We start from the raw sequence: 16,418 nt of genomic DNA, 5'->3' as shown, positions 1-16,418 counted from the left end.
GGTTAGCTATGAGTGTGTACATGGTAGGCATGTGGTTAACTATTAGAGGCTATATTAGCCTTTAATGCTGCCAGCTTTCCTGACATCTGTGCATATATGGCTGTGTTTGGCCCCTGCTCTTTGTTCTGCCCAACACACCCTCTCCTTCCTACAGAGCCTACAGTGCAGCCCTGTTGGGGACCATCTCCTCTTCTATACTGTGTGTACTTGCTATGTTCTTGGGGTTCACTGTGGTCGTCTGCCTCTTGCTCCTTTGAGGTGCTCTGGGTGGGCAGTTGCCCTAGGTAGAGCTAAGGAGTGAGCTGGAGACTCTGAAGCAGAGCCCTGCCCTTTTGTCTCTTACTCAGGTACCTCCTTTCACCTTTCTGAGGCAGGGTCCCAGCTAAGATTTTTTATTTATTTTTATGTATGTGGGTGTTTTGCCTGCATGTATTTCTATGCACCACATGCATTCAGTGTTTGTGGAGGTCAGGGAGGGCATTGGATCTCCCGGAACTGGAATTGGAGAGAGCTTTGAGCCACCATGTAGATGTTGGAAATTGCACAGAAACTTAACAGCTCTCCAGCCCCAATTCCCCTTTTTCAGATGTGAGTCAAGGATGGGGGCTCTATGAGTGATAGTGAGTTGTAAACCCTCGGTCTGAATTTTGCAGTTCGCACATAAAGGATGTGAGTGTGATGTTGAAGGAAATTAGTCTATAAACTGGGGTAATAGCTGACCTCAGAATTCCCAGAGGCCCCTGACCAGTGAGATCAGACAGAATTGTCTGGGGAAACTTAACAGTTGCTGTTTGTCCTAGGAACAGCTGGGACCCAAGGCGGCAGCGGGAGTTGTCTCTGAGCTCTGCAGACAGTGCTGATGCCAAGCGTACTCAGGAGGAAGGAAAGGACTGGGGAGAAGCAGCAACTGTGTCCCGGGTCGTCCGAAAGGTGCCAGAGCCTCAGCCTCCATCCAGGAAGCTTCACAACTGGGCTTCTGGCCCTGACTACCAGGTACAGTGGCCCCAGGTCTGTGCCTGGCTGTTTGCCTGGAGCCTTGGAATGTGCACGTGGGCCTAATTACATGCTCCCTCTCGCTCTAACTCTTCCTCCCCATCCCTCCCTACACACTTGAAGAGCCAGTGTACTTAAACATTCCCAGAGGCAGTAGAGCTCCAGCCACTGTCCCAAGAGTTTGTACTATGTTGATGTCAGTGGCTAGCTTTCCAGAAAGTGCTGGGTCATGTTTCTTTTCTCTTTCCTATTTTCCCTTTTTTATTTAATTTTATTTTCAGTATGTGTGTGTATTGACATATATGTCATGGCATGCATGGGTGTTCAGAGGACAGCAACATTGTGAAATTGGTACTTTCCTTCCACCGTTATGTGGTTCCCACACTTCCAGATGCACGTTGTCAAGCTTCAAGACAAATAAATAAATGTTCTACCTCCTGAGCTACTTTATAGGAAACTTGGAATTGAGTATAAAGACTGGCTGGGCATGGCAGCACATGTCCTTTAATCCCAGCACTGAGGAGGCAGAGATGAATTCAAGACCAGCCTGGTCTATAGTGAGTTCCAGGCAAGCCTAGGACTACATAGTGAGACACTGTCCCCCATTAAAAACAAAACAAAAACAAATACAGAGACTGTTGTGCAGGCTGACTGAAGAGTCCGCCACCTCGTGGTTATCTGCTCTCATTGCACGTCATGCTGGGATCTTCCTGCCTAGACAGCTGTGTTTTGTTAAGAACCGGAAGCAAACCAGAAAGCATATGTTGCTACCTTGCTGTGGTGCCTTCGAGCCCGCTGAAGTCCTTTATGCATGCTCACCTGTTACCACTGCAGGTAACTCAACCTTTTCCCAGTTCTCATGGCCTGGGTGCTGTGGAAGAGGGCATGCTCCTCAATTGGCTCGCGCCTTGCTCCTGCTTAGGTCCAAAGCTTGTGTCCTCGGCCAGCTTCTCTGGACTGTTTTTTTGTGGACCCCTCCTGGCTCTGGTGACTGGCACTTTGATCTCTTAGTTAATGTTGGTGGTGTTGCCAAGGCTTACACTGGGCAGTCCTTTCCTTCTGCTGTGATCGCTGAGAAACATGGGCAGAAACAGTGAGGCTGGCTAGCCTATTAGTTATCATAGTTAAAACGTGTGTGTGTGTGTGGAGGACAGAGGACATTTCGTGGAGTCAGTTCTTTATCACCTTTATGCAAGGCCTGGGGATTGAACTCCGATCAGCAGGCTTGTGCAGCCAGCTCCTTTCCCTGCTGAGCCATCTCACTGGCCCCCAGTCATTGTACTTTCAGTTTATTCCTTTATTTCTGCAGTTGGTGTTCTCACATCATCTGGTGTGAGGATGACATGATCTTTGATTTCACTTCCCTGTTGTGGGTTCTTGTTTCTTACCTTACTTGGAGATTTTCCCTACTTCCTGAGGAATAACTCCTTCACAACTTTTCTAGATCAGGTCTTCTGTAGTCACAGTTCTCCTAGGAACTCTTGGCTCCTTTGGGTGATGGGAAGTACTTAGACACTGTGTGAGCATACATGAGTGTGTGCGTGTATGCGTGCGTAGACACTGCGAGCATACATGAGTGCATGCGTGTATGCGTGCGTAGACACTGCGAGCGTACATGAGTGCATGCGTGTATGCGTGCGTAGACACTGCGAGCATACATGAGTGCATGCGTGTACGTACATAGACACTGCGCGTACATGAGGGCATGCGTGTGTGTGCGCGTAGACACTGAGTGTACATGAATGCATGCGTGTGTGCGTGCGTAGACACTGTGAGCGTACATGAGTGCATGCGTGTGTGCGTGCGTAGACACTGTGTGAGCATACGTGTGTGTGTGTGCATGCACGCGTGCCTGTGCAGGAGCACGAGTTCCCACCAGATGCCTGTGTAGACACTGTGAGCATACATGAGTGTGTGCGTGTATGCGTGCGTAGACACTGTGAGCATACACGAGTGCATGCGTGTGCTCGCATGTATGCTTGTGCAGCAGCACGAGTTCCCACCAGATGCCTGTGGAGGTCAGGGCACCTTTGGCGTCCATCTTTGCTTTCCACCCTTTTACAACAGGGTCATTGTTTTTCTGTTGAGTTTGCCAGGCTGGCTGTCCCGAGAGCTTCTGGGAATTCTCCTGTCTCTGGTTCCCATCTCCCTGTGGGAGCTCTGGGGTCCAGACACTCATGACTTTTGCGTGGATTCTGGAATTCAGATCTGGGTCCTCCCACTTGTCCACAGATCTATCCACTCAGACCCACCCCGCCCCCCACGGAAGTCTTGTCCCTATTGCACAGGTGGCCTTCCCCACCCTCACAGGTGCAGCTTTACTCCACAGCACCCCGAGTTTCCATGCCATGTCCTGAACTATGGTTGTTCCAAACCAAGACAGTGCTCGTGTTGTATGACCTTGCATGCTGCTGGGCTCTGGCCACCCACACAGACTCTGGGACTCCCCAGCAGCCGACACACCCAGTTACCTGTAAGCGAACAAAGGCTGGGGAAGAGAAAGGCATTGTTTGAGTTCTCTTGGGAAACGTGTTGTTTTTGGCTTCCATCCCTCATCAAATGCAGTGGGCAGGCTTTCCTCCTGCCTTCCCTGTGTGCCTGGCACTGTGCTGGCTCCAGAGTTGCATTGTACCTTCCCTCCTGGCAGTACCTCCCTTGTTGCTGAAAACTTCACAATGAACAAGGACCCTTTGAGTCTGCTTTAGTTCTGTGGACAGGCGGCAATCAGGTTTAAGAATACATAAAATTGGACTGAAGAACTGGCTCAGGGGGTAAGAACATGTACTTCTGGAGGATCCAAGTTCGATTCCCAACACCCACATCAGGTGGCTCCAGCTCAAGGAGATGAGGACACTAATGACCTTTGTTGGTACATGCACTCGTGTGCACATACCCAACACAGACATAAACACATAGCTTAATGAAAAGAAATCTTAAAAAAACTCCAAAACCACAATGCACAAAGTTTGGTTGTCAGGATTGCTCAGCGGGTAAAAGAGCCTGCTGCCAACCTGAGTGCCTGAGTCTAACCCCAGCACCAGGATAGTGAAATGGTGGAAGGAGAGAACACACACATACACACACACACACACACACACACACACACACACACACACACACACACACACATTTATGCTTTTGTTTTCTTTTAATGTAAAGACCCGAAGTGGTGGCCCAGGTGTTAGCATTGCATTCTGGTCTGCCAGAGCACAGGAGATCAGTTCCCAGCACCCATGTGCAACAGCTCACAGCTGTCTCCGGGGCTCTCACGCCTCTTTTGGTCTCTAAGCACCTGTCCTCACATGCAGATACATACATGAAAGCTATTTTTCTGAAGGCCGAACAAAGGTTGATTTTAAGGATCAGGTGACTTACCAGGGAAGCTGTGGTCAGTGGATAGCCATTTCCAAAGCCCAGGCAGATGTCTAGTGCAAAGTGAAAGAAAAGTGTGTCCGCCGTCGCATTAGTAGGAGGAAAGGGTGTGTCTGCGCATGTGCTTACTTGCGGTTGCTTGACAAGGAGAGGGTGTGTCTGTGCTTGCACGTGTCCTCACCTGGTATCCAGCTCCCTTTCAGTGGTTTCTGCTGCTCTGTGCCTGCAGCAGCATTGGTCACTCCCTTCCGTCTAATGGGGCATCTCTCTGGTGTTGAGTTTTACCCAGAGCACCCTCAACATGCTGCAGGAGACTCGGGGATAGAGAAACTATCCGAAAGAGGCTTTTGTTGTCATGACCTATCATTAATGGATAAGCATCGATTTGAAGTCACAATGTTGGGTTACATCGCCTCATGGTGGGGGCCCCCTGTGGTCCTTGGAGACAGAGAGTCTATTTCTGTTTTCCTAGTGTCAGTCTCAGTGGGAGGGAAGCAGCCCTTATCTCAGGCTTCTGACCCCAGCTCACTCCCTCCTCCTTTTGGCAGAAGCCCACAATGGGCAGCATGTTCCGTCAGCAGTCCGCTGAGGACAAGGAGGACAAGCCACCCCCACGGCAGAAGTTCATCCAGTCAGAGATGTCGGAGGCTGTGGAGCGGGCCCGAAAGCGTAGGGAAGAGGAAGAGCGCCGGGCCCGGGAGGAGAGGCTGGCAGCCTGTGCAGCCAAACTCAAGCAGCTGGACCAGAAGTGCAAGCAGGCCCAGAAGGCCAGCGAGGCCCCAAAGCCACTGGAGAAGGAGGTGCCCCGGTCCCCTAGCATCGAGAAGGCTTCCCCACAGGAGAACGGCCCTATTGTCCGCAAAGGTGAGAGGGCGCCCAATCCCACAGTGGTGAAGCCAGCCATCTACTGTCCCCACATTGTCATGTTTGCCTCACTGGCTAGGAAGTAGCAAAACCTGTGGCAAAAAGCATATTCTACCAGGAAGCATCAGCCTGTACGAGGGTTGCCCTGGCTGACTGCGGTGGCACACGCTTTTCAATCCCTGCACTTGGGAGGTAGAGACAGGACTCTTGAGAGTTCAAGGTCAGCTGTTCTACCTAGAGTTCCAGGACATTTGGATACATATGGAGACCCTCAAACACTTAAGCATACGTGCGTGTGCATGCATAGCGCGCGCGCGCACACACACACACACACTCCTGGGTATTTATCTGGGTTCTTTCTAGACCCAACTCAGCTTTTTTTCTTTCACTCTTATTTTTTTATTGTGTCTGTATATGTGCTTGCATGCGTGTCTGTGTGTGTGTGTGTGTGTGTGTGTGTGTGCGTGCACACACGCGCGCGTGCAGCAAAGATTGTATGTGAAGGTCAGCCGGTGACTTTGTCCTGATTTTCTCCTAATTTTACATGGGTTCAGAGAGTTGAACTCAGGTCTTCAGGCTTATGCACTAGGCGTGTTTACCTGTTCACCATCTTGCCAGCTCCAGCTCAGCTTTTTAAATTAGTTGGGTAAGTGTCTTGGCGAGGTGACTCAGCAGGTAAAGAAGATTGCTGCTGCGCCTGGCAGCAGTGGCGGAAGGGGGAGTAGATCCTGCAAGTTCTTCTCTGGCTGCTGTTAATGTATGTGTGCACGAACACACAGGCGCATAAATTTATCTCAAAGTGTGGGGTGTGGAGACATGGCTCAGAGGTTTTAGAGCACTGGCTCCTCTCAGAGGGGATGCATTCACATGACTGCTTACAGCCATCTCTAACTCCACTTCTAGGAGATCTGATGCTCCTCTGATCTTCCTGGGTACCACACACACACACACACACACACACACACACAATACATGCAGGCAAAATACTCCTATACATAAATTAAAATAAATAAGTCCGCAAAAGCGGTTTGTTTGCCTGCCCACCAGCGTGGAGGACTTGAAACTCACGGCACACAGAGGAGTGATCTTGTCATTTCAGCTGCAATTGTGTGTGCTGCTCAGCCAAACATGATTGAGAACTTGTGACAACGGAGAGCATTGTTTGACAGGAAATGAAAGGGGGGGGGGAATCTTTCCACATGTTGGAATACATTTCTCCTGGCAGTAACAGTTCCAGAAGAAGTGGCTGCTGTGGCTGCGGTGGAGCAGTGAGCAGTCCTTGTAACGAGCAGCAGGCCTGAGATCTTCCCCAGGAAAGCCGTCGGCTGTATCCGCTCAGATTGACTCTTGTTAGGAGATGCGGTCTGTTGGTTTCAGCCCCTGGAAATACCTTCCATGTGTGTAGAGGTGTGTGGCAGTTGAAGCTGCCGGTGCCCCCTGCTGTCAGGGAAGTGCAGTTGTCCTGCGATGTCAGTGTTTTACCCCTCAAGTGGAGCCTGCAGGCCTTGGTGCTTACCAAGTGAGGTGGTCATGCTGACACTGCTTTGAACACACTCTTAGTCTGGCCCTGTTGGCAGGACGGCATGTTCGTGGTGACACTGAGTCTTCACAAGAGCCCTGTGGAGAAGTCACGGCTGCTGTCAGCACTCATAGACAGTATTGGGCAAGCTGAGGAAAGGGCTCAGGTGGCACCCTGTGGTTGCTGTTTCATTTGTCTATAGGGTACCTGAATCAAGGACCTGTCCTTTTTTGGAGTCCTGCATCCAGATTCACCACAATTGTATACAGTTCTGAGCTGACTCAGCAGCCTCCCCTGGTGATTTTTGCTGGGGTAGAACCTTCTTACTGGGCTTTGAGGGAGGAACCCACAGTCTGGTGCCCAAGGAACACTTGATGCAAGCAGCTGGGCCTGGGTCCATGACTGGTCCCCAGTGAGTTTGTGGAGTAGCAGACAGAAGCATTTGCTGTTCACCACACAGTTGGCCAAGCCTCTGGGCTCACTGTGACGTTTCTTTGCCCGCCTGTTTCCTAGGCTCCCCAGAATTCCCTGTCCAAGAAGCACCCACCATGTTCTTAGAGGAGACACCTGCAACACCCCCTGCAGTGGCTCAGAGCAGCAGCAGCAGCAGTAGCAGCAGCGAGGAAGAAGCCAGGGAGGCTGAGTCCCCAGCACAAGAGTTCAGCAAGTATCAGAAGTCCCTTCCTCCTCGTTTCCAGCGTCAGCAGCAGCAGCAGCAACAACAACAGCAGGTAATCCAATGAACATGACCACAGAGCGTGTGTTCTCCCCACTCTACCTTCAGTTAGAGAAACAGCGGTACTCTATTATGTATACAGTGTTCAACCTCCATGTATGCCTGCAGGCCAGAAGAGGGCACCAGATCTCATTACAGATGGTTGTAAGCCACCATGTGGTTGCTGGCAATTGAACTCAGGACCTCCAGAAGAGTAGTCAGTGCTCTTAACCCCTGGGCCATACTCTCCTGCATTTTTCTCTGGAGACGATGTGGCCAGTGGCTAAAATCACAACAGTCCCCATATTCTGGTGATCTCCTCTGCTCGAGTGTCGTGGCAGCTGAGTTCCTTGGAGAGTAGTAATCACTACTCTGGGCTGTGTCTCGGGTAGAAGTTGCCCAGAATGAATGAGATCTCAGGTCAATTTTCAGCACCCAGCATACAAAGGAAAATTGTTCCTTTTGATGTGTGAGCTGTGCCTTTCGGAAACTGGTGATAGGGGTATTAACTTGGCAGCCCAGCTGTTGGATGTATAATGTTTTTATTTAAAACTGTTTTTAAATGGGCGTGCCTTGGAGAAGTAAACTTTTTTTTTAGGCTTTTTCAGACCTTATGTGGATATACTTCCCTGGATGTTGGGCGCCATATGTAGGTGGACTTTTCTGTGCCACTTGCCAGCTTCCCAATAAACACATGGAGACTTCTGATTAATTGAGAAAGCTCAGCCGATAACTTAGGCTTGTTTAGCTAGCTCTTACAATGTAAGTTAACCCATTTCTGTTCATCTGTCTGCTGCCCCAAGACTCATTTGTCTAGTCTATTTATAAACTTCCATGTGTTTCTTTCGGTCTAGCTCAAGATTCCTCAGTCAGACCCCGCCCTTCCCAGCATTGTTTCAGTCCTGAAAATCATGCCTAGCTATCGATCGGTCATTTACCGACAGTGAGAGCGGCACATTTTCACAGTGTACAGAAGGATTATACCACAGCACAGAGCTCATGGAGATGGCAGCATGAGAGGTGTCTGGTGGGTGGCGTGAGGGTCTCAGATGGTTGTGTTTATCTCTTCAGATACCTTAGATCACAGTTCCATGCAAGCTAAACATACTCCGCCTCTTACGGTTTAGTTAGGGAGACAGCCTCGAACCAGCCACCTACCATGAGAGCAGCAAAAGGAGCAGGAGTCGTGGGAGTGCAGGATAGGCCTGGTCAGGGCTGGCGGCTGCTTTCCAGTGGGAATGTGCCTGTGCTGGAAGGTCCGAGGGGGCGTCCTAGTCCAAGGGCCCGCAGGACTGTGAAGCGGAGAGTGGGGTGTGTTGTGAAGGAGTATGTGGGGTCGGGCTGAAGCTTGGAGCCACAAATGTGTGATGTGCAGTGGTGGCTGCAGAAAGAAGAAATGGCCATGTCCCTGTTCAGGGATTGGGTCTGGTCTGTGAAGTAGTCATTCAAACTATAACCCTAGTCTGGGGGTGCACAAATGCACAGTCCTAGTACCGACACCAACACCATCCAGTTCAGAGGGACCTCAGCCTGGGACAGTCTTCATTTTGACCTTCTGCCCCAGCAGGGCTTCTCTGAGTAGTTCTGTAGACCATGCGGCCTCAGCTTGAACTCAGAGATCTGCCTGTCTCTGCCTCCTGAATGCTGGGACTAAGCGTGTACCCCTACCACCCGGCTTGTTAGGGGCCTCTCTGTTCCCCTCATGGAGGGCTGGAGGCTGTCCCATGAGTGCCTGTGTGTGCCCCACCCCTGTTCACTGCTTGTCTTCTCCCTAGGAGCAGCTATACAAGATGCAGCACTGGCAGCCGGTGTACCCCCCGCCTTCCCACCCCCAGCGCACCTTCTACCCACACCACCCACAGATGCTGGGCTTCGACCCACGCTGGATGATGATGCCTTCCTACATGGACCCACGCATCACACCCACGCGGACACCTGTGGACTTCTACCCCTCAGCTCTGCATCCTTCAGGTGAGCACAGGGCACAGGTGACCGGCCCGTGAGGGGAAGGCACCAGGAGAGATAGACACACCGAATCCAGCCTGGCCTGTGTCGGGTCATTTGGTTGTTCTTCAGTTTTACAAAGTTAAAGACACAATTTTGTACCTGTCAAAAAGTTTTTGGGACCTGAATATGGATGGTCCTGTAATTTCAGCACTTGAGATACTGAGGAGACAGGAAGGTACCGAATTTCAGACCAGCCTGGGCTATGTATTGAGACTCTGTCTTCAAACAAGCACAATTGTTGGCATGAGTTAAATACTTGTATGTTGTTAGTTGCCCGAATTGCACTCAAATCTGTGCCCAGCCCCTCTTTGCATTCTTGCTTTTGGATTTTCTCTATTAACCGGATTGGAGGTTTCAGCAACTCTTGGTTTTCCTGTACCATTCTCTGTAATACTGTTGGGTACCCGTTTGTTCATTGTTCCTCACTTAGAATAGGAACTTTATGGTGTTTCTGTTTCTGTGTTGCATGACCTTCTCAGCAGCCAGCTGTTTACCTCACTGGCCAGGCTGCACTGTTAGGTGGTCTCAATTTCTGTCTAACTATATCGAAGTAGTCCATGAAATTGCACTTGCTAGCTGTCTTGTACAAATACCCACATCATTAGTGTTTTCAACTCTGATTGGTTACTGATGGGTGTTAGAATTATTTGACTCAGGGTTTGAAGTTTAACGTAGGGGTAGAGCTCATTATTTCAGTATTCAGGAGGACCTGAGTTCATTTCTAGCACCGAATGAGAGAGAGATACAGAGGGAGGGAGGGAGGGAGGGAGGGAGAGAGAGAGAGAGAGAGAGAGAGAGAGAGAGAGAACACATCCCAGTGCGGTTGTGGCTTTGTAAAATCCTTGTAAGCCACTAGTACTTGTTTGTTTTTTGTTTTGTCTTTTATTTTCTCACTTTGTAGAAATACTCTGTCTTTGAATGTGCTCTGTAGATCAGGCTGGCCTCCAACTCACAAGAGATCAACCTGTCTCTGCCTCTCAGTGCTAGGATTAAAGGCACCCGCGGAGGCACCACCACACCCACTGTTTTGCTTGTTCTTGAGACTTAGTCACTTGCAGCTCAGGCTGGCCTCACATTCATGGAAGTCCTCTCACTCGGGTCAGCTTCCTGTGTGCTGAAATTACCAGCTGGGACCTCCTTACCCAGCTAACCGGCAGTTTTTGCTACATGTATCTAGCAGCACATGGAAAGGAATTATCCCCCTTCTTTCTGTCAGTGTGTAGCACCAGATACTTGGTTGTGTTTCTTGTCTTTGCTACTTTGTCTGGAAGTAAAGTAATTATTATAGGTTTCTTCACTATTTCACACCTTTTGTCCTTGACTTTTGCCGTGACCTCTGGAAATCTTTTCCTCTGTGGCTGAGAATGCTCACTCTGATGGTCTGTGTGGCTGATGGTCTGTGTGGCTGAGAACGCTCACTCTGATGGTCTGTGTGGCTGAGAATGCTCATTCTGATGGTCTGTAGGATTGTTGGGAAGCTGGTTGTGATGGTATATACCTTTAATTCCAGCACCTGGGGGCACGTGCAGGAATGTCTCTGACTTTGAAGCCAACCTGGTTTAAGAGTGAGATCCAGGACAGACAGAACTTCATGGGGAGACCCTTGTCTCAATTGCTACCCTTGCCCCCGACCCCCAAAAAATATATGCTGTCTGTGGGCTGGAGAGATGGACCAGAAGTTAAGAGCATTGGCTGCTCCTTCAGTTCCCAACACGCACATGACAGCTCATAACTTCCTTAACTCCAGTTCCAGAGGATCCAGTGCCTCTTCTGAGCCTCTTTGGGTACCAGGCAAGCATCCATGTACATATATGCATGCATACAAAGATACATACATACATGCAAAAATGACAAAATATATCTCCTCTGCTACTCTCTTTTTTGTTTCTTAGATCTTCCCGTTGTCTTTGGTCTTGTTGTATTGTTGAAGTGTTCATCTCTCCACCCTCTGTGTTGTTCCAAAACTGCTGGTTTTGTGCCATCCTCGTGCTAGGACTGCAGATGATCCTTCCTGTATTTTACTTTTCACATGAAGGTACCAGCGTTGGAGAAGGCTGGGTTTGCTCCCTGCAGGAGAGACAGAGGAGAGAGAAGGGAATGTGAGCATGAAAATGAACAAATAGGAAGGAGGTTGCCATCTAGGAAGCCAACTTCAGAACTGTCTGCAGCTCTTCCCCTATGTCTAATCTACCTTTTTAAATTTTAATGACTGTGTATGTTAAAGGCGTGAGCTACCATATCGGGGCTCGGAATTGAACCGGGTCCTCTGGAAGAGCAGCCAGTGCTCTTAACCACTGAGTCACCTCTCCAGCCCCCAGCTCTATATATTTTGGAAACAGGATGTGCATCCCAAATCATTGTTTTAATTTTTCTTCTTCCTCTGCTTTTTAGCATTTACTTACTTGTTTGGGGAGTGGCATGCACACAGCACGTGGGGTTGCAGGGATTGAACTCAGGTTGTTGGGCTTGTCAGCAAACACCTGCAACCATTTCACCAGCTTTTATTTTAAAGATGGGGTCTCTCTATTCGGCCATGCTTGACCTGAACTAACTATGTAGGCTAGTATAGCCTCAGAGATCTGCCTCTGCCTCCTAAGTGCTGTAGTTACAGGCAATTACCATCGTGTCCAGCAAATTTTTAATCGCTTATGCTTTCAGTCATTTAAATATAATTTTTTAGTGTTCGAGGTTGTTCTACAAAGTATCTAGTTATGGTGTATTACATATGCGTTCTGGCCATTTTGGATTTTAAGTTCAATTTCAAGACCTGGTAAGGTTTAAATTCTGGACCTTTATTGGATTCCTCTCAGAGCCCTAAACAACCAGTTTTGGTTTATTTGAGAAATCTCTACATCATTCTGGGAGGCAGAAATTTTAGTAAAGCCCCTTCAGAACCCTAATGAAGCAAGTAAGAATGCGATTGTTTTCTGAATTCCCAAGGCTGGTAGTTTTTATCCTTCCCTGGACTGGACTAAGATGGACATCTGGGTGGGAATCCCCTGTGCTTTCGTATGTGCAGTCTTTCAGAGGCAGGAGGTCCTCGGAGTGTGCCAAGGATGGGCCTGCAGAGTGGAGAGGCTGGGGAAGTGTCTCATAGCCGCTGGCATCATCACGTTACCTGTGTCCTAGTCCATCTGGACCACTCGCTCCACACTCTCCCTCCTCAACAGCCAGAATTCTCAAATGACAAATGTAGAGTGTCCACGTCCATCTTCCCATAGGGGTAGGAGGACGTGAAGCCAAGTCTCTGTCTAAATCTTCTGGGAGGGTCGGAATCAACCGAGTGCTGCCTGGGTGGTCTTTGTGAGCTGGCTGGGGTATGGCTCATCTCCTGCCGGAATAGCTCCCCAGTGTTGTAGGTTCACTGACCAGCCCTGCCAGTATGACATCCGGCTTCCTTACCTTTCAAATAGATTTCTTTCTTTCTTTTTTTTAATATTTATTTATTTATTATGTATACAATATTCTGTTTGTGTGTCTGCCTGCAGGCCAGAAGAGGGCACCAGACCCCATTACAGATGGTTGTGAGCCACCATGTGGTTGCTGGGAATTGAACTCAGGACCCCCGGAAGAGCAGGCAATGCTCTTAACCTCTGAGCCATCTCTCCAGCCCCTCAAATAGATTTCTTTTAGGTTTTTCAAAACGGGATTTCTCTATGTAAGAGCCCAGGCTGTGGCTGTCCTGGCACTCACTCTGTAGACCAGGCTAGCCTCGAACTCACAAAGATGCGCCTGACCCTCTTTCTCAATTGCTGGGATTAATGGCGTGCGCCACCACCGCCCTACTCAAATGGATTCTTCTTCCCGGAGCCAAAATTAGCTCCCACGGGCCATAAGCAGGTCATATGGTGTGCCTGTGTGCTGCAGGGTCCTGTCAGAGAGTGAGGACTTGAATGCTGAAGGCGTAGCTGCCATGTCCACACGGTGCTGCGACAGTTGCCTCTGCTTTGCTTGGAGGTCGCTGCCAGACACTCTGTCAGAGGAGAGAGCTTGACCCTTTGCCTTCTTCAGGACTGATGAAGCCCATGATGCCCCAAGAGTCCCTCAGTGGGACTGGCTGTCGCTCTGAAGATCAAAACTGTGTGCCCTCACTCCAAGAGAGAAAAGTGACCGCCATCGACCCAGCTCCTGTGTGGAGCCCAGAGGGCTACATGGCACTGCAGAGCAAAGGCTACTCACTGGCCCACCCGAAGCCTGCCGACACTTTGGCCATGGACATGCACGTCAGGTGAGCTGGCTCCTCCTGCTGCTCTGCGGCTAAAGGAAGACTCTGCAGTCCCCATGGAGGGCCCTAGGAAGAGGCCCCGTCCCTGGAGACACTGCCTGGGTGGGTGGAGAGGAGTGCAGTGTGCTTGAATGCTTGGTGTGAGTGGCTCTTTCTGATGGCCAGGCTGATGCTCAGGAAGAACCCTGTGGTCGTCGAACCATGGGCACTGGGTAAAGGGGCAGTAGGGCGGGCTCAGTGGGGTCTGGACTGGCTCCTCCTGTGTGAATGCAGGAGCTAGCCCTGCCACCCCTAGGCCCAGGCTCACAGACTCCCAGGCTCCAGCTTGTTCATTGCTCCAGGGGATTGCCAGCTCCTCTCTGTCTCCAGGGTGGTCTACCTGAGCTGCCACTGCCATCTCCACGCTCACGGACTCCAGGGGCCACCGAGCAACGTGTCTTAAGCTAGAGCAAATGTTTGCTTGTGTTTTCCTTTCTTTTTTTTAAAAGAAACTTTTTTTTTCTTTAAAACAAAACAAAAGCAAAACTAAGCCCTGTTCAGCATGGAAACCAGGAACCAAGCTCCAATCACATTGACTGATTTTTCTGGTTCCTTTTCAGGAGTGAAAGGTCTTACTCTGCCTCTCCCGGAAGGGCAGGGGCCATAAGCGCCCAGCGCGGTCTCTTTGAGGAGAGAGGGGACGAGTACTTGAGTGCTTTTGACAAGAAGGCCCAAGCAGACTTTGACAGCTGTATCTCTTCTCAAAGAATAGGCCAGGAGCTTTTATTTCCACCCCAGGAAAATGTTCAGGAGGTGGGTGCTCCAGGGGGGCGTACCCCAAACCTCAGGTGTTCCCCATTGGAGCCCGACTTTGTCCCAGCCGAGAAAAAGCCAGAGTATGGCAGTTGGGATGTTGGCCACCAGCCAAAGGCTGCAGACACAGCCAACAATGTCGAGCTGGAGGCACCTCGGGAGGAGCCATCCTTCCATGCTTCCTCTTGGGAGAAGGAAGAGAGCCCCAAGAAACAGCCAAACCCAGAGCCCGAGTGGACACCCGAGCCCCGGAGCCAGCACCAAGAGCAACCGGGCAGGACCCGGAGGTCGGGACCCATCAAGAAACCCGTCCTCAAGGCCCTGAAGGTAGAAGAAAAGGAGAAGGCACTGGAAAGGGTCAGGCAGGGCCTGGGAGAGGAGAGCTCCCAGCTGGCCGTAGACCAAGAGCCTGTGTGCAGGGCAGAAGAGGACGAGGATGAGGAGAACAGCCCTGCCCTGGCCAATGTCTCCTCTTCTGCCCTGGAGGACAAGGCTGCTGCCCGGGCTGGGTTTGCTCATGAGGCCAGCAAGCCAGATGAAGATGCAAAGGTTGATAAGACCTGGGAAAGCAGGCCCTCTAGGGAGGCCAGCGACGTCCCCCCAACCAAGAGGAACAACTGGATCTTCATTGACGAGGAGCAGGCCTTTGGGGGCCGGGGCCAGGCCCGCGGCCGTGGTCGTGGCTTCAGGGAGTTCACCTTCCGAGGTGGCCGGCCTGCGGGTAGCAACACAAGTGGTCTCTGTGGCACAGGTGTCCTTGGGTCTCGTAGCGTGTACAGTGGTGGCCAGCGCAGTAGCCGGGGCAGGGGCCTTCGTGACTTCCCCCTGCCAGAAGACTGCCCCAGAGCCAAGCCCAGGCGCCGGATCGCCAGTGAGACCCACAGCGAGGGCTCCGAGTATGAGGAGCTACCCAAGAGGCGGCGTCAGCGGGGCTTGGAGCCTGGCCATGACAGCATGCTCCTTGAAAGGGACGAGGGTCCCCTGAAGAAGGACTCTTGGCGCTCCAACAGGACTTACACAGAGGACCAGGGTGGCCTAGACACCCGCAGCCGGGGACCTCGTACCTGTGGGAGAGCCCTCCCACCTCGCCTAAGCAACTGCAGCTATGGCCGCCGAACCTTTGTCTCCAAAGAGCCTCCCCACTGGCAGAGCAGGAGCCCAGGCAGTTCCTGGCAGGAATGTGGTCCACGGCGAACCACTGACAGAGATTACATCCCAGAGTCCTACAGACACTCTGACACATTTGGTAGCAGGGTCTTTGAGGACAGCCGCATGGAGGACAAGAGGTCCTTTTTCCAAGATGACCACGGGGCAGATTCTGAAAATGCAGAGAACAGGCCCTTCCGTCGGAGGCGGCCACCACGCCAAGACAAGCCCCCTCGCTTCCGGCGCCTCCGTCAAGAGCGGGAGTCCCTGGGCCTGTGGGGACCTGAGGAAGAGTCCCACCTGCTGCCAAGTCAATGGTCAGGCCGGTCCAAATTCTGTCCTGGGGAAAAGAGTGGTCCTGGAGGTCACAGGTCCCCAGAGCTTTCCTGCCAGACCTCTTCTGATCATGCCAATGAGGAGTGGGAGACTGCCTCTGAGAGCAGTGACTTCAGCGAGCGCAGGGAGCGGCGAGAAGGCCTTGCGGCTGAGCCTGAAGCACAAGGGGATGGTGGCCTGTCAGGGGCCAGTTTGGGTGAGAAGAAGGAGCTGGCCAAGCGGAGCTTCTCCAGCCAGAGGCCCCTGGCTGACAGACAGAGCCGCAAGCTGGAGCCGGGAGGGTTTGGGGAGAAGCCTGTTAGGCCAGGTGGGGGTGAGACTTCCCCCCGCTGCGAGAGCCAGCAGAGTGGGACGCCTCTGAAAGTCAAAAGGTAACACACCAGCACCATCGCGGTCCTTTGTCGTTGTCCTGTTTGCAGCAGCACCAAGTCCATGCATGCACGCCCTGC

The 16,418-nt window shown here is 51.2% G+C and overlaps 1 protein-coding gene across 7 annotated transcripts in view; it reads left to right on the top strand.

Annotated features, from left to right (window-relative positions):
- Prrc2b (proline rich coiled-coil 2B) overlaps positions 1-16,418 on the top strand; it is an 82,620-nt gene that overhangs the window by 47,569 nt on the left and 18,633 nt on the right. For 5 of the 7 annotated variants that reach the window (XM_013345849.1, XM_026777900.1, XM_005346083.2 and 2 more), the window contains exons 11-16: positions 801-993; positions 4,914-5,229; positions 7,262-7,479; positions 9,239-9,434; positions 13,482-13,698; positions 14,295-16,340. In XM_013345849.1, the coding sequence (XP_013201303.1) occupies positions 801-993; positions 4,914-5,229; positions 7,262-7,479; positions 9,239-9,434; positions 13,482-13,698; positions 14,295-16,340 (3,186 nt within the window). The remainder of the gene's footprint in view (positions 1-800; positions 994-4,913; positions 5,230-7,261; positions 7,480-9,238; positions 9,435-13,481; positions 13,699-14,294; positions 16,341-16,418) is intronic. The other 2 variants (XM_026777906.1, XM_005346086.2) reach the window with 2 other exon arrangements.

Source organism: Microtus ochrogaster, chromosome 4 (assembly GCF_000317375.1).
Source record: "Microtus ochrogaster isolate Prairie Vole_2 chromosome 4, MicOch1.0, whole genome shotgun sequence".
Lineage (NCBI taxonomy): Eukaryota > Metazoa > Chordata > Mammalia > Rodentia > Cricetidae > Microtus > Microtus ochrogaster.
The sequence above is the reverse complement of the archived record's forward strand: the minus strand, read 5'-3'. Positions and strand labels throughout refer to the sequence as shown.